The sequence below is a fragment of the Somniosus microcephalus genome, chromosome 5 (genome assembly GCF_052327205.1).
Source record: "Somniosus microcephalus isolate GS21.2 chromosome 5, FLI_Smic_1.0, whole genome shotgun sequence".
NCBI lineage: Eukaryota > Metazoa > Chordata > Chondrichthyes > Squaliformes > Somniosidae > Somniosus > Somniosus microcephalus.
In genome coordinates this window covers 77,391,260-77,415,093 of record NC_140991.1, presented here as the reverse complement: position 1 = coordinate 77,415,093, position 23,834 = coordinate 77,391,260, and the positions used below count along the sequence as shown (strand labels likewise).

General features: G+C 46.1%; 1 protein-coding gene across 2 annotated transcripts in view; it reads left to right on the top strand.

Annotated features, from left to right (window-relative positions):
* The window catches only part of LOC147117128 (zinc transporter ZIP12-like), a 135,776-nt gene that overhangs the window by 99,100 nt on the left and 12,842 nt on the right, over positions 1-23,834 (top strand). For both annotated transcript variants that reach the window (XM_085987852.1, XM_085987851.1), the window contains 3 exons: positions 2,920-2,995; positions 5,252-5,410; positions 14,074-14,261. In XM_085987852.1, coding sequence (XP_085843978.1) covers positions 2,920-2,995; positions 5,252-5,410; positions 14,074-14,261 — 423 coding nt within the window. The remainder of the gene's footprint in view (positions 1-2,919; positions 2,996-5,251; positions 5,411-14,073; positions 14,262-23,834) is intronic.

Below are 23,834 nucleotides of genomic sequence, written 5' to 3'. Positions count from 1 at the left end.
GAAGGCATTTGAGAGGGTGCAGAGGAGATTTACCTGAATGGTTCCAGGGATGGGGAATCTTAGCTACAAGGACAAGTTGGAGAAGCTGGATTTGTTTTCATTAGAGCAAAGGAGATTGAGGGGTGATTTGATAGAGGTGTACAAGATTATGACGGGTTTGGATAGGCTAGATGGGGAAAGGCTGTTCCCACTAGTTCATGGTACATGGACTAGGGGACACAGATTTAAGGTTTTGGGCAAGAGATACGGGGGGACGTGAGGAAAAACCATTTTACGCAGCGAATGGTGAGGCCCTGGAACTCGCTGCCGACGGAAGTGGTGGAAGCGGTGACACTCAATGTTTTCAAGGGGAGACTGAATAGGCACTTGAGGGAAATAAACTTGCAGGGCTACGGGGATAGAGCGGGGGAATGGGACTGACTGGATTGCTCTACAGAGAGCCAGCATCAACTCGATGGGCCGAATGGCCTCCTTCTGTGCCGTTATGACTCTATGACTCCATGGCCTAGAAATTCAGTTTGGGCCCGCCAGCTGGCTTGCGCCCAAAAGTTAGCGCTGCGCGCGGAGCCAGTTGCGACCGTGAGATATTTAGTTTTTGCGCCCCAAGTAGGAACCGGGTGCTGTTCCAGGGTGTGCCCGCCCCCGCTTGGGGCGCTGAAACTGAATTTCAGCGATCTAGGTGCCGCTGCGCCACCCGATGCGGTGCGGCAGGCTGCGGTACTGCAGGCCTCCTCCTTCTCTTAAGGTGGAGGTGCCTGCAACGGGGAGATCGCCGCTGGATTGTGCCGGCAAATGAGCCCGGCACCACGGAGAAGTGCCGGGCTCGCGGAAAGCAGCCGGCAATGCCGCGGGGGGGTGTGGTGGAGGAGGCCGGGGAAGGAGGTGCGGGCAGGCGGCCGCCGAAAAAGCGGCCGGCCGCACCTCCACCTTTATGCGCCCCACTAAGGCTACAGTAAGGCCCTGGTCTCCGGATGTTAGTAGCGGCCGCCACGGAGGAGGCGGCGGCAACTGAATATGGGGGTCGGGCCGGCATCGGGGTGGAAACGGGGCACTGCGCACACCGATGACGTCATCGGTGCCGGCGCAGCGCTACCGGCTACCGCCGCCATTACCGCCGAGCTCAATATCAGCGCCACCTCCTCTACTGGCGCAGAGGCCCTCTTTGGGCCTTAACTGGGCGCAAAGCCCACTGAATTTCTAGGCCCATGACTCTCCCAACCACCCTAATGCCTCTTCCAACAACCTTCAACTGGGATGTGTGCAAGGCTCCTTTAAATATCCAAGCTGAAAATGAGCCATCAGACCCGCTCCATTTAATTGGCTGGGAAACCCACAAGACTGTTTCAATTGATGTAATTGAGTTAAAGGCACAGTGTACAATGCGCTGTTGAAATCTTTGGGATGGCGACCCGCTACATGGCCCACACAGACCCATCCTGGCTCCAAAGTAAAGATTCCAGCCTTACTTTCTCATCCAAGGTATCATTCTGGTGAATCTGTGCTATATGCTCTCTATGGCTATTATGCCTTTTCTATAATGGAGTGCCCAAAACTGCATACAGCACTGTAACCGTATCATCAAAATTGCCTTGTATATATTTATCCTTAGCTCTTTGCTCTTATTTATAAAACTTAAATATGTTATTGGCCTTTTAAAAAGTTTTATTTAACTGCATCTACACTGATCAAATTATGTAATTGAATCCCTAGGTTTCTCTGGTCTTTCACTCTCTGCAGCATCCTGCCATTGAATGCATACTCCCATTGGTTGATTATCCTCCAAAAATGTATTTCCTTGCACTTCAATAGCATCTGCCATCTATCTGCCCATTCTGCTAACCTGCCTATGTCCTCCTGGATTCTTTTACACCCTGCTTACTGTTTGCTAGTTTCCCCTACTTTTGGTCAAAAATGCTGCTCATCTTCAGAGCCACCTAGTAGACAATGGCTTTGATCCATTGACTGCTGGGTTATGGACCCAGTATGCTTTCACTGCACCACTCTGCTGCAGCTTTGACTTATTTACTGCTGTGCTTAAGCCTTTGCAATAAGATCCTCAGTGAATGGTTAACCTCTGAGGGATCTACTGAGTTTCAGGCCACTATTTTTCAATGAACGGGAGGGGAGCCAGAGTTCATCCAAGGGTTTTGAGTTGTCAAGGGCACTGTGTTGTCAAGGGCCCTTGTAATTCATCCTCTGTACACAGATCAACATATCGGGCAAACTGTGCAAGGCACTGGTGGACAATGATATTGTCACACCAGACTCACACACTGGATTGCTCCACAGCAGTCTCATCTGACTCCATGATGCTTTCTTCATGATATTCTTTCCCCTCTGAGCATGGATTCTTGCCAAGCCATTTGTTATAGAAGTGGTATTATTTATCAAGGTAGAGAATCTTGTGGCTAAATCCAAAATGGTTCTGCTGGCTTTGCAAAGTTTCAGCAATGTATCCCAGCTCTTAAAACATTCTGACAAAAGGCATGTAAAGTTATTATATTGATGCACTAGTCTTTGCTAATATTACAACTATTTATAGAATCAAGATTTTTCTCTGAAAAAATCCACCTGATTCAATCAAAATATTATTGTTTTATAATGTTTGTAATTAGGTTTGTGTCCATTATTTCACTGCCAGCTATCTTTGTGATGACACGCATTTATTTCCAGACATTTCTAAAAATGGATTCCTAATATGAAAATTAGTTCCAGTAAGAATTGGATTTGGTATAATGTTTGAATGGATTTTTTCACATTAACTGAAAAATGTTATTAAATCATTTTATCCAAACTAATATCACAACATCTATTGAGTTAACAGCATTTAGTTAAGGTTTATCCAGTAGGGAATATATTAATGTAATCATCAGGATAACCTCTGTTACCTCTGTAAATTTATCTCCTTTTTGTAAATAGGGCAATCCAGAAGATTCAGAAAATGTTGAAATTCCTACAAACAATGCAATAAACACTATTTCTGAAAATAACAAACGTAAGTACTACATTGTGAATGATAGCAGAAAACACAAAAATATCCAATGTTTCACCTTGCTGACCATTTCACTGAATCCGAAACCCAAGGATCCATCTGGCTGCCATTACATTTTCAGGACACTATCAAATAATGGACATATTCTAGACAGAGATCGATAGATTCTTGGGCACTAAGGGAATCAAGGGATATGGGGATAGACCAGGAAAGTGGAGCTGATGTAAAAGTTCAACCATGATCTTATTGAATGGCGGAGCAAGCCCGAGAGGCCATATGGCCTACTCCTGCTCCTATTTCTTATGTTCTTATATTTTCAGCATTTTATAATCCATTGCTTTACAGAACATGCCAATTGGCTCATCTTATTAATTTACTAGGAGACCTATGTTCTAAATCCTAGCTTGCATCTGCTTCTATCTATGCAACTTCCTTATCTTATTAGGCTAATGAGACCAACTGCAGGTTAAAAAATTGACCAATTGCTTCATTGCTGAAGTGCATCTCTTGAAAGCCAATCAAGAGCAAAAAGCAAAGACCCTTAGCAACATTCACACAATCAATCCGTCAGTCACAAAACAGTACTTCATAATAACTTGCGACAGGACAAATATAACATCATTACCTATCATTATAAATATAAATATATTGACCTTGAAATTATGGTCAGCAGTGTAGCTAAGGAGTACGTCACTGACCTCCGAAAGAAATCCGCACTTACCTGATGCGAGGCCCCCTTCAAAAACTTGCATTGTTTCACTGTGGAGTTGAGCGCAGCGTAGTGGCCCACGAGCCCCAAGGGCGCACTGTGTGCGTAAGCATACCTGGGATCATGTGGGGCAGTGCTCCAATCAGGAAACAGAAATCTTCGATGTCCATTCATGATTTTTTTAGTCTCACTCACCCCAGTTATATTAATAAATAAATCAGTCCCTCACTCACTCCAGTTATATTAATAAATCAATCCGTCTCTCATTCACCCCAGTTATTATATTAATAAATAAACAGTCTCTCATTCTTGGCAGATTGTTTTCACCCTTTGCCTATTTGTCTCCATGAGTTGTGTTGGGATCAGGAGAGAGTTAGGTGGATATATAGATATATATTTTGAGGATTTTTTTATCATGACTGGTGTATAGTTCAAGCTGCTGCATATCCCCCATCCCCTTATGCTGTGCAAACAAGCTCATGTGCCTGTTTGCACCAGCCGTAAAATTTTCCTGTGTAATTGCTGGGCAGTTAGTGGGCAATTAGCCCAACTCTGCGCCAGCAATAAGGGTTTCACAGTCGCAGCGGATGATCTGTCAAGTCGTATGCGGAAATCCCGAACTTGCGGCCAATTTCAAAGGCAGTATGACGGCATACTCTGAGAGTACACCAGTATACCGACTGCAAATTCTGCTTCAATAATTTTGTAAAATGCAAGTTTTTTTCTTTTTTCTATACCAGTGTTTGGCCAACTGTACAATGTTTGCTTGACCATACAAGTTGAGGAAAACACAAGTCAACCTCAGATTTTTGAACATTTTGTTACATAAAGTTCTACTCACAATCAAACCCATAACAACACTGAGCACTGAGAAACATGGTCTTGTGGTAACCTTGCATTACAGTGGAATTTAAAATATTTGTAGTTTTGTGAGCTGGTAACAAGAAAATAGATTAACATAGAAAGCCTTCGTATACTGAAAAATCACAAAGATTTAACAATAATAAAGAGGATGGAAAGTTTTAAAATATAATTGGAAAAGGAAAGATATCTTTGTGCAGCTATTATTCAAAACAATTGCATCTAAACCACAACTTTTTTTTGACTATTAATCAATCTTGATATACTTTATTTCATATGTTTCAGAACATTAAAAACATATGGTGATCTTTTTCATATTTTGAAAAATACAGGTGTGGTTTAGAAGTGGGTGTCAATAGAGAGTATTGTTGAAATAAGGCTGTGTGATATTAGTGATGAATGCATTAATTTGTTCATATGAAATTCCTTTGTTCAATATTTTAACAAAGGCTTCAAAGCCTTAGTACAACATTAGAGTATGTGGATGAAAGACATGCAAGCAGTGCTTGAGCAATTGTTAAAGTTTTCATCCTACATTGTATTTAACTTTAGAATTCTTATTATTTCCAGAAAAATTGAAACCAATATGAAATATCGATTTCAAGTATTTCAGAAAAAGACAAATCAGATATAATAATGTTCGAATTCCAATTTTGTTCTCTAATATGAGGGAAACTTATTCTTTGCAGAGGAAACATTTAACCTGTTGGCCATCATGATTGTGGTGGGAGACAGCATGCACAACTTTGCTGATGGCCTGGCCATAGGCGCAGCTTTCTCATCGTCAGTTGAGACTGGTGTCACCACCACTATTGCTATTTTGTTTCATGAAATTCCCCATGAAATGGGTGAGTTCATAATTAACTGTTCTATGTTTCAATATATTGAAATGAAATCTCAGAAATGTACTGTCCCAAATCATGGTGATTAATTCTGTTGCATACACAGTGATAGAAATGATTGATAATTGTGAGACTTTCATTGTAACCTCACTACCATATCCAATTCTGAAGCAATAAAAATGAAGGCCCTGAACTTACTCACCATTTTTGCCAAGTTTCTGCCTTAAAATGAGCATATCAGCACTTTGGGATAGGACCTGTTTCCACTGGGTTTCTGCCCCACAATGGCTGTGCTGTAGTTTGAAGCTCGATCTGAGGCCTTCCAATTGTCCACTTGCCAGTGCTGCTGGGAGCATATTACTTTAAATTATGAGGAGAAATGGTGTTGGGGTCCCCAGATCCTATAACTTGTATTCCCATTGCAATAGATGGCACTCAGGTACCACAGGGAGCTCCTACCATTAACCCCTTCAACTTTCTAATTAGAAAGGGGTACCACTCGCTCAATGTCCAATGTTGATCTGATGCAAAGAATCCTTCACATGAATGCCAGATTTGTTAGACCTTGCCATATTGCGTACATCCCCAGGAATTCAGTCCTCCTTGGACTCTTGAAGGTAACCATTCACGTGAACAGGTAGCTTGTGTGTTCCATGAATAAAAATTACTTTAAGAGTTGAAGAACAGCAGCAAACACAGTGGTCATTGAGATCCTCATTGGAAACTTCATATGTTCCAGATTGTGTATCCCACATAGTTGCAGCTCGCTGTGCCTTGCACAACTTTGCCATTCACAAAGGTCTGGAATTAGAGATTCCCGGGGAGCTGGTCCTAGCTCTTTTGGAGGCTGAACAGCATAGAGTAGAGATTCAGCAGGACCATCAATTGGATGACTCCTCAGTGACAGCTGTAAGGGTCATCAGAGCTCAACTTATCAATGCAGTGTTCTAATCTGTTTAACACAGTCTACCTTTGTCTCTAGTGACATAAGACATGAGACATAAGAAATAGGAGCAGGAGTAGGCCATATGGTCCCTCGAGCCTGCTCCGCTGTTCAGTAAGATCATTGCCCTCTGGGGTAGAGAAGTCCAAAGATTCATAACCCTCTGAGTGAAGAAATTTCTCCTCATCTTAGTTCCAAATGGCTGACTCCTTATCCTGAGACTATGACCCCTAGTTCTAGACTCTCCAGCCAGGGAAATTGCCTCTCAGCATTTACCCTGTCAAGCCCTCTAAGAATTTTCTGCGTTTCATTGAGATCACATCTCATTCTTCTAAACCGAAGAAAATATAAACCCATTCTATTCAATCTCTCCTCATAGGATAACCCTCTCATCCCAGGAATCAATCTAGTGAACCTTTGTTGCACTTTCTCTAAGGCAAGTATATCCTTAGTTAGGTAAGGAGACCAGAACTGTACAGAGTGTTCCAGGTGTGGTCTCAGCAAAGCCCTGTATAATTGCAGCAAGACTTCCTTACTTTTATACTCCAACCCCCTTGCAATAAAGGTTAGCATAACATTTGCCTTCCTAATTGCTTGCTGTACCTGCAAGTTAACTTTCTGTGATTTGTGTATTTGAGGCGCGAGTTGGGTAGGATTGATTGGGGAATGTCACTCAAAGGGTTGACGGTGGATAGGCAATGGCAAACATTCAAAGACCAAATGGATGAACTACAGAATTTGTTCATCCCAGTTTGGCACAAAAATAAAACAAAAAAGGTGACTCAACTGTGGCTAACAAGGGAAATTAGGGATAGCATAAGATCCAAGGAGAGGACATAAATTGGCCAGAAAAAGCAATAATCCTGAGGATTGGGAGCAATTTAGGATTCAACAAAGGAGGACAAAGGGATTAATTAAGAAGGTGAAAATAGAATATGAGAGTAAGCTTGCAGTGAACATAAAAACTGACTGTAAAAGCTTTTATAGATATGAGAAGAGAAAAAAGATTGGTGAAGTCAAGCGTAGGTCCCTTGCAGTCAGAATCAGGGGAATTTATAATGGGGAACAAAGAAATGGCAGACCAACTAAATACATAAATACATATTTTGGTTCTGTCTTTACAAAGGAGGACACAAATAACCTCCCAGAAATGCCGGGGAACATAGGATCTGATGAAAGGGAGGAACTGAAAGAAATCAGTATTTGTAGGGAAATGGTGTTAGGGAAATTGATGGGATTGAAGGCCGATAAATCCCCAGGGCTTGATAATCTACATCCTAGGGTACTTAAGGAAGTGGCCCTAGAAATAGTAGATGCATTGCTGATCATCTTCCAACATTCGATGGAATCTGGAACAGTACCCATGGATTGGAGGGTAGCTAATGTTACCCCACTATTCAAAAATGGTGGTAGAGAGAAAATGGGGAATTACAAACCGGTAAGCCTGACATCGGTAGTGGGGAAAATGCTAGAGTCCATTATAAAAGATGTATTAGCAGAGCACTTGGAAAATAGTGACAAGATTGGACAAAGTCAACATGGATTCACAAAAGGTAAATCGTGCTTGACTAATCTACTGGAACTTTTTGAGGATGTAACTGGTAAAATAGATAAGGGAGAACCAGTGGATGTGGTGTATCTGGACTTTAAGAAGGCCTTCGATAAGGTCCTGCATAAGAGATTAGTGTGTAAAGTTAAGGCACATGGGATTGGGGGCAAGGTATTGACTTGGATAGAGAACTGGTTGGCAGACAGAAAGCAAAGTATTGGAATAAATGGGTCCTTTTCCGAGTGGCAGGCAGTGACTAGTGGGGTACCACAGGGATCGGTCCTTGGACCCCAGCTATTCACAATATATATTAATGATCTAGACAAGGGAACTAGATGTAATATCTCCAAATTTGCAGATGACACAAAGCTGGGTGGGCGTGTGTGCTGTGAGGAGGTTGTCGAGAAACTCCAGGATGATTTGGACATGTTGGGTGATTGGGCAGAAACATGGCAGATGCAATATAATGTGGATAAATGTGAGGTTGTCCACTTTGGTGGCAAAAACAGGAAGGCAGATTATTATCTAAATGGCAGTAGATTGGGAGAAGGGGAAGTGCATTGAGACCTAGGTGTCCTTGTGCACCAGTCGCTGAAGGTAAGCATGCAGGTGCAGCAGGTGGTTAAGAAGGCAAATGGTATGTTGGCCTTTGTAGCGAGAGGGTTTGAGTACAGGAACAAGGATGTCTTGCTGCAATTGTACAGGGCCTTGGTGAGACCACATCTCAAGTATTGTGTGCAGTTTTGGTCGCCTTATCTGAGGAAGGATGTTCTTGCCATGGAAGGTGTTCAGCGAAGATTCACCAGGCTGATACCTGGGATGGCAGGAATGATGTATGAAGAGAGATTGGGTCGATTGGGCTTGTACTCACTGGAGTTTAGAAGAATGAGAGGTGATTTCATTGAAACTTATAAAATTCTGACAGGACTAGACAGACTAGATGCAGGAAGGATGTTCCCGATGGTCGGGGAGTCCAGAACCAGGGGACACAGTCTAAGGATAAAGGGTAGGCCATTTAGGACAGAAATGAGGAGGAATTTCTTCACCCAGAGAGTGGTGAACCTGTGGAACTCTCTACCACAGAAGGCGGTGGAGGCCAGTTCATTAAATGTATTCAAGAAGGAGTTGGATATATTTCTTAAGGCTAAAGGGAGGAAGGGATATGGGGAGAAAGCAGGGACCGGGTACTGAATTTGGATGATCAGCCATGATCGCATTGAATGGCGGAGCAGGCTCGAGGGGCCGAATGGCCTACTCCTGCTCCTATCTTCTATGTTTCTATGTTTCTATGAGTACAAGGACATCTAAATCCCTCTGAATACCAATATTTATTAGTTTCTTACCTTTTAAAAAATATTCTGCTTTTTCATTCTTCCAGCTAAAGTGGATAATTTCACACTTCCCTGTATTATACTCCATTTGCCACCTTCTTGCCCAATCACTTAACTGGTCTCCATCCCTTTGCAGCCTCTTTGCATCCTTACAACTTACTTTCTCACCTAGCTTTGTGTCATCAGCAAACTTGGAAATATTATACTCTGGGCCCCTCATCTAAGTCATAAAGAATATAAAATGCATTGGAAAATTGGTACAACCATGGCTAACTAAAGAAGTTAAAGATAGTATTAGAGTAAAAGAAGAGGCTTACAATATTGCCAAAAACTTTAGTAAGCCTGAGAATTGGGAAGGTTTTAAAATTAGTAAAGGATGACCAAGAAATTGATACAATATGAGTGTAAACTAGCAAAAAATACAAAAACAGATTGTAAGAGATTTTAAAGTTTGTAAAAAGGAAGAGATTACCAAAAGTAAATGTGGGTCCCTTAGAGGCAGAGACAGAAGAAATTATAATGGGGAATAAGGAAATGGCAGAGACGTTAAACAAATATTTTGTGTATGTCTTCACAGTAGAAGACATCAAGAACATACCAGAAATTGTGGGGACCCAAGGGTCTAATGAGAGTGAGGAACTTAAAGTAATTAATATTTGTAAAGAAAAAGTACTGGAGAAATTAATGAGACTAAAAGCCGACAAATCCCCTGGATCTGATGGCCTACATCCTAGGGTTTTAAAAGAGGTGGTGTAGGGGGTGGCTTGTGCCCAGTCAGCTTCACCTCTGACTGACTCTGAGTGGTTCAAATCGTTCCCACACCCCTGGGTTCTAGACACCGGACTTAGGTACAGGCGGCGATACAGAAAATCGACTAGACAAGTGGTTTGGTGCAAGAAAACCGTAAATTTTATTAAAGGCTCAATAAAACACAATCTTAACTGAGAATTACAGGAATAATTACAGGCATAAACAATCACACTTATATGGGAATGGGGAACACACGGCACATCAAGGGAAACAAATACATTAAAAATCCCCTTATCCTTATCCCACCCCCAATACCTAACTAGATGAAGCTACGAGGGGCCAGGAATTCATGCTCACCAATTTGAAACCTGTTGATTTAACTGGTTGTGGGTTTTGAGGTTCACTCTTGTTGTCCTTTGGGGTACGTCGTTGCCACGTGGTCACAGGGCGCGGCGATGGAGTTGTTTGTGTGAAGCACCCTCCTTTTCCTCCGTTAACGTCTTCGTTGAGTACTTTGTCACGATGGGTCTTCTTTTTCTTCGGGTGGTCGCCGACGGTATTACTGTGGTCGGGGTTCAGTTGGCGGTTTTTACCGTTAATGAGTTTTTCCTACCCAAGCTTCGAACGCCAGTTTATTCTTAGTTGGGCTTTACTGTCCAAGCATCAAATGCCAGCTTATAACTAGGCCGTTGCCTTGATTTTATTTTCCATGCATCAAACGTCAACTTATTCATCAAACGCCAGTTTAATAACTAGGCCGTTTGTCCCCCAACACGTCTTTCCACTGCCCTTCTCTGCCTTTACCGGTTTTTACCGTCTTTCTCATCACATCTCGTCTGTTTGTGGCCCCGTGTGTCCTGTGCATTTTCGAATTTGGTTCTTGTTCTCCTCCCCGTTTGGCCCCGGTGTTGTAATGGGCATCCTCGGGGTCGGGGCGAGCAAGAGAGTGAGCGGCAAGAGGCAGGAGCAAGAGATAAGAGCTAAGAGATAAGAGACCGATCGCTACCGGTGGGCCTACAATAATACCCGGTTCTTCACCCCTTATCTGCGCGCCAAATCAGGTCAGTCCTTTGTCTAACATTTGGCGGGCTCATCTAAAATGATTACAGACATTTACTTTAACAACTTCTGGGGTGGTTGGCTCCTTGTATAATGGCTTCCATATCCTGGCTGTTTGTTATTTATGAAACTTAATTGGGTTTCCTGGCTTGGCAACTACCTGTGAGCTGTTACCGATTATATATGCGAGAAGCTGATGGCCTTCAGATTAGGGCCATCCTGACTTGATCTGTTCCAAGGTGAAGAATGCATATTCTGTGTTTACCTAGCTGTCTGACTTTACAAAGTCTTTCACAGATCCATGCATGTTAGGTTTCATTTCAGGGCCTGCCTTTATGCAGGGCCTTGCTTTTAAAATCCTGTCAGTTTTGGTCACAAGGTCTCAGAAGCCATTTTGGGTACCCTTTTTAATAACTTGTCCATACAGGGTCCCTTTATTCATAACTTCTGGGGAATGTGGGAATTTTGAGAACCCTACAGTGGCTTCAGAGATAGTGGTTTTGATCTTCTAGAATTCCCTAGATTCTAGAACAGTCCCCATGGATTGGAAGGTAGCAAATATAACCTCACTGTTCAAGAAAGGAGCAAGAGAGAAAAATATAACCCCACTGTTCAAGAAAGGAGCAAGAGAGAAAACAGGGAATTATAGGCCAGTTAGCCTGACATCAGTCATAGGGAAAATGCTAGAATCTGTTATTAAGGACGTGGTAACAGGGCACGTGGAAAATCACAATATGATTAGGCAGAGTTGACACAGTTTTATGAACGGGAAATCGTGTTTGACACATCTATTCGGGTTCTTTGAGGGTGTAACTAACAGGGTAGATGAGGGAGAACCAGTGGATGTAGTATATTTGGATTTTCAGAAGGCATTCGATAAGGTGCCACACAAGAGGTTATTACAGAAAATTAGGGATCATGGGATTGAGGGTAATATATTAGCATGGATTGAAGATTGGTTAACGGAGAGAAAACAGAGAGTTGGAATAAACGGGTCATTTTCCAGATGGCAGAATGTAACTAGTGGAATGCCATAAGGATCAGTACTTGGACCTCAGCTATTTACAATCTATATCAATAATGCATGTAGCACAAAATGGGCTGATAGTAAATTAGCAACATGTTTTATACTGGGCCTGAAGTCAATGGAAAAGAGACTCAGGCATAGTGTAAAACGGGCTGCCGATTCGCTATCAGACTGTTTCGTGCTATTGGTGGTGGCTAATTTCACTCCATCTTTCATCTATTCCAGTGCTTTTCCTAAATGCAATCTGAGGGCCAATATTGCAACAGGTGGTTGGCTGCTCCTGTGGTACAAAAGGGATGGTAGTGGCCCTCCTCTGATTGCAGCTTGATCATGGGAGGAAGCCACTTCCGGATGCATCTCTGGAATTTGTGCCTAAGCAGCCAGGTATCATCTCCGACATGCCACTGGCCTGTGATCTGAGGGTGAAGGATGGATGCCCAGCATGTGCTGCTGTCCTGAGAAATGGCAGGTCACCTCCGTCCGTTCCACCCACTGGGCTCCTGATCTGTGTCCCTACGGATTGGCTGCCTAACTGGTCTATCGGTAGCTATCAGTTCCGGAACGCCCTGAAAGAAAGCAGTCTGCATCCTGGCCCCCAGCGTCTGATATCCAGTATAAAGGATGCCGCCAAATTTGTCTCCTACTGCCGCCAGAGTTGCTGTCTTTGCTCCCACGGAGGAAGAGACACCAACTGGTCCCGGGTAGTTTCTGAAGTGGGGAGCTGCAGAGTCACAGCTGTTCATTGCCGCACATCCTGAGAGATTGACCTCATGTAGGTGTCATTGCTCCTTGTTCACCTTTTTTCCCCGGTGACTCTGCCAAACTCTCTTCCACTTATCTGTTGCTCACCTATCCTGCTGTTGCAAAATCAGGCAGTGTTAGCTTTTTAAAGGCTGCACTTCTAATTTCCAAGCTTCCCAGCACACACGTTGAGTGTTACATAGGAGCTGCACTACTGACAGCAAACTGACTGACCTGCTGCATCTTGGACTGAACTAGTGCCAGGAAATGAAATGCAGCTGTGACTTTCTAAGCCACAATAGGCACTGCCTGATTCATTGATGAAGCTTGATGATCTCCCTTTAGATGGAACAAAGCTCTTCCAGCACTTCTGGGGAGAACTGCAGCCTTCTTGCACATAACTCTCGGGAACTATTCAGATAAGATCTTCTCAATCTATATATCCTGGTGGCTGGGTATTTCCTACAGTGCTGCATTATAAGTCTGGCCTCCTGGGCTCTTTGCTCTTCCTTCTCCAACATATATACCATAAATGGGAAATTCCCACTAGGAAACCCATACTGCAGCTTAGTAGTATATTTTAAGGAAATGTCCCACCTAAAAACTATCTCAATGGAGACTTCCAAATAAAGTTAGGAGCCTCCAAAATAAAGAACAGGAAATAAAGTTCAGAAAAGAGCAATCCAAAGTAAAGTTACAAGTTTCTATTGAACTGGAGGATGAAACACAGCAATTCACCTTTAAGATTCCAGTATCAGCCTTCCTCAACTGAGCTCAAGCTAGAGTTAGATCAGCTGATCCTAGGGCAAAAGTGACAAAATCTGGGACCTATGACATCATCTTGGCCTGAAATTCCTCTATGCAAGACTACAACTTAGCAAGGGTGCAGATAGATCCTGCACCTTTCCTCACTATCTGCAGAATTTAAGGTGGAACTTGAATGTGGCATAAATTCCGCACATCCTCATTAAATCTTATATTCCAACTCCTCCCCCCACCCCAAATAGGTTCGGCAGGTTTATGTTTCACCAAATCAGCAGAATTTCTCAGCCAGTGATTCTGTGCACTAAATTTCTATGATCAAGGGATATGGGGAGAAAGCAGGGACAGGGTACTGAATTTGGATGATCAGCCATGATCTCATTAAATGGCAGAACAGGCTCGAGGGACTGAATGGCCTACTCCTGCTCCTATCTTCTATGTTTCTATGTTTCTAAATACACTGCACTGCATGCATTTTTCAATAATAATACTATTTTTTTCATACAGGGGACTTTGCTGTACTCCTGAACTCTGGTTTATCAGTAAAGCTTGCCATGCTGATGAATTTATTTAGTGCACTAACTGCTTTTATTGGACTCTACATTGGTCTCTCTCTGTCAGCTGATCTCAATGTTCAACAGTGGATTTTCACTGTGACAGCAGGGATGTTCCTCTACCTCTCGCTGGTAGAAATGGTGAGTTGGAGATGTTTAATATCCATTAACAATTTTATTGAAACTTCCAGAATAGGACAGTACTTCAGCACCCTACACAGTAACAATAGTAAATTGTACTAATACCTAATTGTATGTTTAACCTAAAAACAAAATTCCAAGGCATTTCATAGCTAAGAAAGGAGAGAATAGTGGGGCTGACTAAAACCTTGTGTGAAGAGATGAGTGTTGAGAAGGTTTTTAAAGGAGGAGAGAAAGGTCGAGAGATAAAAGGGATTCCAGAGAGTAGGACCCAGGTGACCAAAGGCCCTGTCACTTTCTCCGGTGTTTCTGCTGGTGTTGCTCTCCCTGAAATCAAAGTTTGCTGGGGTGGAGTCAATCGTTATAGGCACAAGGTGAAAGGTACACTAGCAGAACAGCAAGATGGGGACCTCCTTCTTAAAAGATTAAACTTTAAATACTGGATGTTGCAGCTGAGATGCTAAGGTGAAGAGACTGAAGATTTGGGGAAAGCGAGGGGAAATAGGGAAAGACTAGTAAGCACGCCACATACAGCAAGAGGAGCTCAGGGGTATTAGCTTTCATTAAGACCATTCCTGCTTTGCAATTAAACAAGATAATTCCCTACATAAAAGCACAAAGATCATTCACCATTACAGTGACAGCAACCCGTAAGTTTATCCCATACTGCTGTTTGTAAACACTGGCGCAGGCTATTCATCCACCTTTACTCTAACAAATCTCATTTTAATTACGAGTTTTGAATGACATTTTGTGGATTATAAAAATGCAATCTTTTACTTTCAGTCATTTACTGGAAGTAGTATTAATTCCTTTTGATCGAGGAAAAAATGGAATTAGAACGTGAAATAAATCCAGATGCAAATTGTCACATTTTGTGACCCATTAAGCTGAAAGCCAGTTTAATAGGGATATGTGATTTCCGGACAATAAAACAAGGTTCCTTTTATTATTCCATATCATTAAGTTTAATCAAGCAAGAAATCCCTTTATGCAAATTGTTGTACAATAAGTCCTTTGTAGTGGAGCTACATTGCTAGGCAATTGATCTGAAAGACTTAAATCTAACTTCGATCTTAAAGAATTTTTGTTGATGTGCACAAGCAATTATTTGTATGTTTAGTTTTACAAATATTGGTATAGTATTTAAATAACAGAAAGTTTGACAACCACAAAGATTATTTCCATACATATTTAATTCATGAATAATTCTCTTCAATTTCATAGAATGGTCCTGGGAAATTAAAACAATTTCATGAATCATTACAAGGGCATTTTTCAGTTAATTGTTTGCAAAATGAAAACAATTCCCCAAATAAAAACCTTTGAAATGTGAATTTGCATTGATATTGTAGTACACAGCTTGTTGATGCACATACATAATATTCCACTGAATGAAGTGGAGGTTGTAATTTTCCCACATTCGGTCCTAATCTTAGCAGTACTATCAAAGCAAAGTACAAGATGAAAGTTTGGGTCTGTCATTTCACGCTGCTTTCATGTGGATCATAGTGATCACTTACAGTGACATACGTGTCACATTTAAATCTTAGTCCTGTATTTATGTCACTATGATCACACAAGATATACAGATACATGGGGCTGGATTTTACCAGCCCTGAGGAGGTGGGTTTGGAGGTGGGACTGCTGGGAAAATCGCCAAAAATGGAAGCGGGTCCCAAACCCGCTTCCAACCTGCCTCCAACCAATCTTTCCGGCAGTCGGGCCCTCGATTTGCGCAGGGACCCGACTCCTAGTGGCGGGAAGAGGATTATAGCCACTTAACTGCCTGTTAACAGGTAGTTGACAGGCCGTTAACAGGCTTTTTCCAATTTTTCGACTGCTGCTGCGGGCTTCCCGACGTCGGGGAACCCCGCCAGGGTAAGTGAGGCATGCTGTGGGTCTGTTGTTATGTTGGCATTTGGATGACAGCTGCAGAAGTGGTGTGAAGGATGCAATTGGACACTGGTTAGTATCAGAGTTAAGGACATGTTGGGAAAGTAATTTTTAATGTGGTTAGATGTTTCTGCAGGTGACAAGCTTTGAAGTGTTTGTGTATCCTCATCTCATCGGGAGAAGTGACAGATGGCTTCTGCAATCTCAGCTGCAGCTGCCATCTGTTTTATCCTAAGGAGAGAGTAATTGGAGAGCCTGGGGGCAAGGGCTCACCTTTGGACAGTGATCGTCAGTGTTTGACAGCACCTCACTGCTGTCAAACACTGTCAAATCATCTGTCAAACAAGTATGGTGCATATGCCTTTAAGAAAACTAGCAGATGAAGCGTCATCAACTGACATCATCTGACACCGGCTTTCCCTTAATTGGCCGGCAAGCCTGCAGAGTGGGCTTAACAAGGCTAATAAGGGCAAAATAGCGTCTGTTCATCAGACGTTGCTGGGGGCGGGACTGGAATCCAAAAACCAGCAGTCCTGCCTTGAACTCGGCCTGGAAGGTAAGATTCCGTCCATTATATATGATATGTATAGCTAACTGTGCATCCCATTCATCACTGTGCCAGTAATGTTGCCCTAATGATGTCCTACATTACAACAGTGACTACACTTCAAACCTACCCCATTGGCTGTAAAGCGCTTTGCAGCATCCTGAGGTCGTGAAAGGCACCATATAAATGCAAGTCTTTCTTCTGGAGTGGTACTTTGCTCATACAATGGACTCAATTTTCCAATAACACAAATGTAGGGCTGCATAGCTGTGTAGTGGAGACACTAATGCCCTTAGCAGAGGGGGGCAAACTGCACCCAATTTTCCCATATAATCTCCAGTCCCATTTTGATTAGGCTGCAGGAAAACTTGGCCTGCAGCATTCTTGTTTGGGGGTTACAAAATTGGACACAGAGGTAGCTCTAAAAGGGCTGCAGCTCACCATAAAAGAAGTTGCAAAGTGGAGATTGCGAATACAGGACTCCTTTGACGTGTGCAGATGCAGATCCCAGCACAGAGACTGGTGTGACCAGAAAGCATCAGGGTCATTGTACCTGCATTATTAGGCCTGTAAGGGGTGGTATGTGTGGTCAGCTTTATCTCTGACTCCCTGAGCAGTTCGAATTGCTCCCACTCCTTTGGTTCTAGACTTTGGACTTATTTGAGATTGTAATGAAATTGCAACAGACACCTGAGTTGGTCAAAAGAATTGTGATTTTTATTTTGATTCAGGAAACTATACAATACAATAAATCTTATATTCTAAAAGGGGGAATACTCGGAATATGCGAGGGAGAATTACAATAGACAAAGTCCTTTACCCTCCCAACTCCACTATCCTAACTAGGTTGAAAACCAGAGGACCAGGAAATGCTCACCAAACGACTTTCTTGACAGATTGTAGAGGTTCGCGATTTCGGGGTTCTCTTTAGTTGTGGCGGTTGGGGCCTGCCGTACCTCGGACGTGGTGGAAGACTGCAACTGCGTTGGGTCTTCAGGGTTGGTCTGTCCACTGATGCGGTTAGCTGCATAGTTGGATTTATCGGGTAAGTACCCAATTTTCTTTGGTTAGGTAAAGTTTTTAGGGTCCTTTGTGTCAAATCTTACCCAGGGGTAAGTCAGACTAGCCTGAAGAGTGGCAACAAGTTTGTGATTTTTGAATTCTCAGTGGTTGGTTTCTTGTTGGTCGCGGTGGCCCAATATTACCTGGTTGGTGGTAATATTGGTAGTTGTTGGTTTCTTGAGGCCTTTGGTTGCCGCGATTTCCTTTTCCTTCTGTTTTGTTCTTCTTTCTTCAAGTCTCCGATTCTCCGACTAAGTACGGTGATGATGATATCTTTTTCTGAACCGTACTTTCTCTCTTGTACTGAACTTGAGCCTTCTTTCTGATCTGATCTGGTCTCCTCTGATCTCAACGTACTGACTGTGTGCTTTGTTTCACTGAACAAGTAGGCTTCAATTATACTGTTTTGAGGCCTGGCTTATCTGACCACCAAATCTCTGGTTCTTTTGTTAAATTTTGGTGGGCTCGTTATTTTTAATATGTTTTAAATCCTCAATGAGCTTCGGGGATGGTCCTTCTATTTTTAATTGGCTTTTTAACTGGTTTTGGGATTGCCTTGAAATCAGTTCAAAATGTGTAAAGCGTTTTGGAAATCTTTCTGATTAGTTTTAAACTGCTATTTGATTGTCTTTTCCTGCTGGGGCCAGGTTCTCTTTTGTTGACTGTTGGCATGTATTGTTTTATTCATGTTCTTGGTGGCTCTGTGAGTTTCGGCGGGAACAGTTTTTATTGTCTTTATGTAGAAAGGTTGGGGTGGCCCAGAACATTCCCAGACGATCCAATACTCAAACTGTCTGACCTAGAAATTCAGTTGTTTGCGCCAGCCGCTAGCGCCTTAGGAGGAGGAAATGTGGGGCGCTAGGCGGCTAGCGGCCGGGCGCAGCGCGATCTGCGCCTCTCCCCAACTTCAGTAAAGATTTAGTGGTGGCGCAAAGCCTTTGCGCGCGCTCAGCTGCACGCGCAGATCCTGACGTCATTTCATCGTGCAACGCCCTTTGTGCGCCCCAAACTGGAAATTCAGTGGCGCCGGCCTATTGTGCGCCTGGCGCCCCTAGCGACTGGTAGAGGGGAATGGTTCCCAGTCACTGCGGGGCGCGGGGGGCGCTAATTAAAGGGCACTCCTCCTGCAGTAGAAATGGCAGCCATTTTGCAACACTCCTTCTTTGTGAGAGACGGATCTTTGCAGAGAGACAAAGGTAGAGAGCTTTCTGGTTTGGCTCAACACTCGCACAGGTACTTGTGGCTTCAGGCTACAGCTTTGCACTTGTCTTTAACTTCAGAGCCATAGCATTGATTGGAAACATATAATAGGGGCTGCAATGGGTGCAAACGTTGGCCTTCTCCATTGCATTCAAAGGGCTCAGAGACGCCGTGAGAGAGTGGCAGTCATGGCCCGAGGGAGAAGGGGCAACAGGCGTCGGCTAAGGAGGCCTTACCCACCCAGGGTATACTGCCAGCAGTTCTCATATCTGAACATGTCTGACGAGCAGTGTGTTCGGAGGCTGCGATTCCGAAGGGCGGTGGTCACTGAGATCTGCCACCTGCTTCGTGGAGATCTGCAGCCACAGCTGAGGAGCAGGACGTCTCTGTCGGTGGCAGTGAAGGTGACGGTGTCTCTCAACTTCTATGCCACCGGCTCCTTCCAATCCGTTGCTGGGGACATTTCCAACATCTCCCAGTTTGCCGTACATTGCTGCATCCGCCAGGTGACCAATGCCCTTTTCAGAAGGAGACGTCAGTTCATCTCCTTCTCCATGGCCCTTGTCAAGCAGCAACAGCGTGCAATGGGCTTTGCCGCATTAGCGGGCTTCCCCATGGTGCAGGGCGCCATTGACTGCACGCATGTGGCTTTGCGGGCACCTCTAGAGCATGCCAAGGATTACCGCAACCAGAAGGGCTACCATTCGCTCAACGTGCAGTTGGTGTGTGACCACAGGCAGATCATCCTAGCTGTCAATGCCCGCTTTCCAGGCAGCAGCCACAATGCCTTCATCCTGCGCCAGACTTCTGTGGCAGACATGTTCCAGGCCCAGCCTCACCCACGAGGATGGCTTCTCGGGGACAAAGGCTATCCTTTGTGCACCTGGCTGATGACCCCGCTCCATGCGCCCAGCACCCCTGCTGAAGAGGGATACAATGACAGCCATCAAGCAACCAGGAACCTCATTGAGCAAACAATCGGCGTCCTGAAGCAACGGTTCCGCTGCCTGGATCGTTCCGGAGGAGCCCTACAGTACTCGCCTGAGTGAGTCTCCCATTTCGTAGTCGTGTGCTGCATGCTGCACAACCTGGCTATCCGCAGGACTCAGCCACTGCCACCAGACATTGGAGGACCACCAGAGGAGGAGGAGGAGGAGGAGGAGGACCAGCACAGGAGGGAGGCAGAAAGTGCAAGGGCCGCCAGTCGGCGGCTTATTGAACGTCGGTTCTAGGCCCCCTCTCAGGGAATGGCTTGTGGCACAAGATGAATGTAGCCACTCCACAAGCCCTCAGCCGAGCAGGGCAACCAGGGCTTCCAAAAGAAAGCATGGACAGTGCGATTTAAGAGCATTTATTACTTTGATACCTCTGTGCCCTTCCCACATAACAAACTAATGGAGAGAAGCCCCCCCCAAAAACACAAATTGAGCAGTCTCGGCCTTTCAAAAAACACAAATACACCAGTCTCGGCCTTTCAAAAAAAACAAATCCACCCTCCCCCTTTAAGAGCTCACTGGCACCAGAGTGTCTGCCGTCAATCAGCAACTCGCCGCACCTGCGCTGCGCCCGCCCTCGGGGGCTTCGCCCCGGGCCGCCAGCTTAGCGCCTAATGATAGTCGTGCATCGCCTGTTTTAGCGCAGCAGCAAACTCTTGGGGCGATGCCACTGAATATCGGCGAAGGTGGCGCGAAGTTGCGCCAGGCGCAAACTTTAGCGGCCACCCGGCTGTAGCGCCCCAAACGTGGCTATACTGAATTTCTAGGCCTCTGTGTTTTGGGGGCCCGTCCCACCTCCTCTTTGTCACAGTTTTCCGCAGGTCTGAACATGCCTTTTAAACCAGCCAAATCTTCCTGGGGTTTTGATTTTAAGCCCCTTTGGCCCAAAATTATTTCAAACAGCCCAATATCTTTTCTTTTCTTACTTTGGGGGAATTTGTATAATTTTGCGAGCCTTACAGGCCCTTTACAAAATCTTCTTTCTCACCTCAATTATGCAGTATGTTCGGAACCTCCAAACATATACCCACCCTTGCCTCTTTGTATACCACGTCAAAGCAAACAGACAAGAAAAATAATGAAGAAAAGTATTGGAGGGGGAAAAAACTCAAAAATTCAAAAAACAAAGCTTTCTCAGCAAAACAAATTAATTCAAACAGCAAAATGCAGCCAAAGAAACATATATATATATATCTATTTTAAATCTATCTATATATATAAATCGGTACTTCTGTCTGTCATTCTGTCTGTCATTCTGTCTGTCATCGCCTGTGCGTCTGGCGGGCTATGCGCTCGAAAGTTACAGGGCGTACCTACGCGCGCGTTACCTCCAAAGAAAGCTTACGCTTCCGAGACGGTTTTAAGCGTATTTACGTTTCGGCCGGGCTAAAATCGCGCCCGCGGTATCCCAAAAACCTTCAACATTCCGCTCATTAGCATCTCATTATCCGCTCATTAGCGACAGAGTGACCTCAAGCTCGACCAATCGTACGCCGGGTTGCTGGCGTGTGTGGCCAGGCCTTATCGTTCTGAACCGAGGTGAGTCGCCGTCATCTTGATTCCAAACTTTTCCTTTTTTTTTCCCGCTTTCTGCGTCTTAAAAAAAAACGTTGCTTTTAAAACACATAGGCCTAGAAATTGAGTGGGCTTTGCGCCCATTTTGCGGCGCTAGAGGTCATTGCGCTGGACTTACAGCCGGTTCAGAAATTCCCTGGGGCCATACCATCGGCGGTAGACCGGTTGCGCTGCGTCGGCACCGATGACGTCATCGGTGTGCGCAGCGTCCCGGTTGCCGTGGTGACGGGCCCCAGCGCCGAAATTGAGTTGCGGCCGCCTCGCCCGTGGCAGCCGCAACTAAGGCTCTGGCAACCGAGTCTTACAGGAGTTTGCGCCGGCGCATTAAGGTGGCGCTGCGGCCTGGCCGCTTTCCGGCGCCGGCCGGCCGGCGCTGGCAGCCGGCAGGCCTCCCTCCTCCGTAGGGAGCTGCCTGCCACACCCGCCCCGCTGGCGGAACAGATGCTTCTGGGCTGCGAGCCCGGCACTTCCCCGATTTTACCGGCCAGCGGGCGGGTGCAGGCAGCTCCTCCTTAACTGAAGGAGGAGGCCTGCGCTTCCCGAGCCTGCCACACCGCATCGGGCGCCGCAGCGCCGGAATAGCGCCGCAATGCGGCAGGTAGCGCCCATTTTCAGGCGCAAACTCCCTTCAGTAGCACCGGCAGCCGTTTGGGCGCGGCGCTACTGAATTTTTGGCGCGCGCAGGGGGACTTAGCGCCGGCGCTAACTTTCCGGCGCTAAAGCCCTGGCGCGGCGCCAACTGAATTTCTAGGCCATATTGTTTTAAAAAAAAATGATTTAGAAAGTAATTAACTTATCTAATCTCATTAATTTTCCTACCTTTCCCCATTTTTCCAGGTAGGCCTAGAAGCCTCGGCGTCTCCACCGCACCCATGCCCGAGCTAGGCACCTCCCGGCCCCACTCGAAGGCTGGAGGGCCGAGCCTCAGCCCAGCGCCGCTAGGGTGCGTGCGCAGCAGGAGCTGAGATGCAGCGTCTCTCTCTGGCTCGGCCGGGGGGCGGGGCTTGCTGAGCGTCAAGCGTTACCCTGGCAACCGGGCCCACCGGCCGTCTCGCACAGCCGCAATCGGCGGTCTTCACCTCGGGGGGGGGGCCGCGACCCTCGGGGGGGGGCCGCGACCCTTGGGGGGGCCGCGACACTCGGGGTGGGGCGCGACCCTCGGGAGGGGGGCCGCGCGTGCAGCAGGAGCAGCTGAGACGCGGCGTCCCTCTCTCTGGCTCGGCCGGGGGGCGGGGCTTGGTCAGCATCACGGTTACCCTGGCAACCAGGCCCTCCGGCCGTCTCGCACAGCCGCAATGTTGAAGCCAGCTCGGGAGGCCGGTGCTCGGAAGATCGCGCCTCCGAAGTTCGGTGCTTGGTTGGTGGGGGGGGTGAACCTCGGGGGTGGGTGGGTGGTGGGCGAGCCTCGGGGGTGGGGGTGGGTGGTGGGCGAGCTGTGGGGGTGGGGGGTGCGAGTCTCGGGGGGCCAACCTCTGGAGTTCGGGGGGGTGGGGATCAGGGGGCTCGGGAGTTTGGGGGGACGGGGATCAGGAGGCTCGTGGACTCTCCCCCTTCCCCTCCCCTCCCCCCCTCCTCTCTCCTCCCCCCTCCTCTCTCCTCCTCCCTCCTCCTCCCCTCCCTCCCCCGCCCCTTCTTCCCCCCCTCCTCTCTCCTCCTCCCCCCCCGCCCTACCCCCCGCCCTCCCTCCCTCCCCCCCACCCTCCCCCCCTCCCCTCCCCCCGCCCTCCCTTCCCCGCCCTCCCCTCCCCCCCTCCCCTCCCCCTCCTCCACCTCCCCCTCCCCCCTCCCCTCCCCCCTACCCTCCCCCCTCCCCTCCCCTCCCCTCCCTCTCTTCCCCCTAGTCGCTCTCTCTCTTCCCCCCAGTCGCTCTCTCTCTTCCCCCCAGTCGGTCTCTCTCTTCCCCCCAGTCGCTCTCTCTCTTCCCCCAGTCGCTCTCTCTCTCTCTTCCAACAACAACATGCCCTCGAAAAAGCCTCGGCACCGCCGGGCACTTCAGCTAGTCTATATATATAAATCGGTACATCTGTCATTCTGTCATTCTGTTATTCTGTCTGTCATCGCCTGTGCGTCTGTCGGGCTATGCGCTCGAAAGTTACAGGGCGTACCTATGCGCGCGTTACCTCCAAAGAAGCTTACGCTTCCGAGACGGTTTTAAGCGTATTTACGTTTCGGCCGGGCTAAAATCGCGCCCGCGGTATCCCAAAAACCTTCAACGTTCCGCTCATTAGCATCTCATTATCCGCTCATTAGCGACAGAGTGACCTCGAGCTCGACCAATCGTACGCCGGGTTGCTGGCG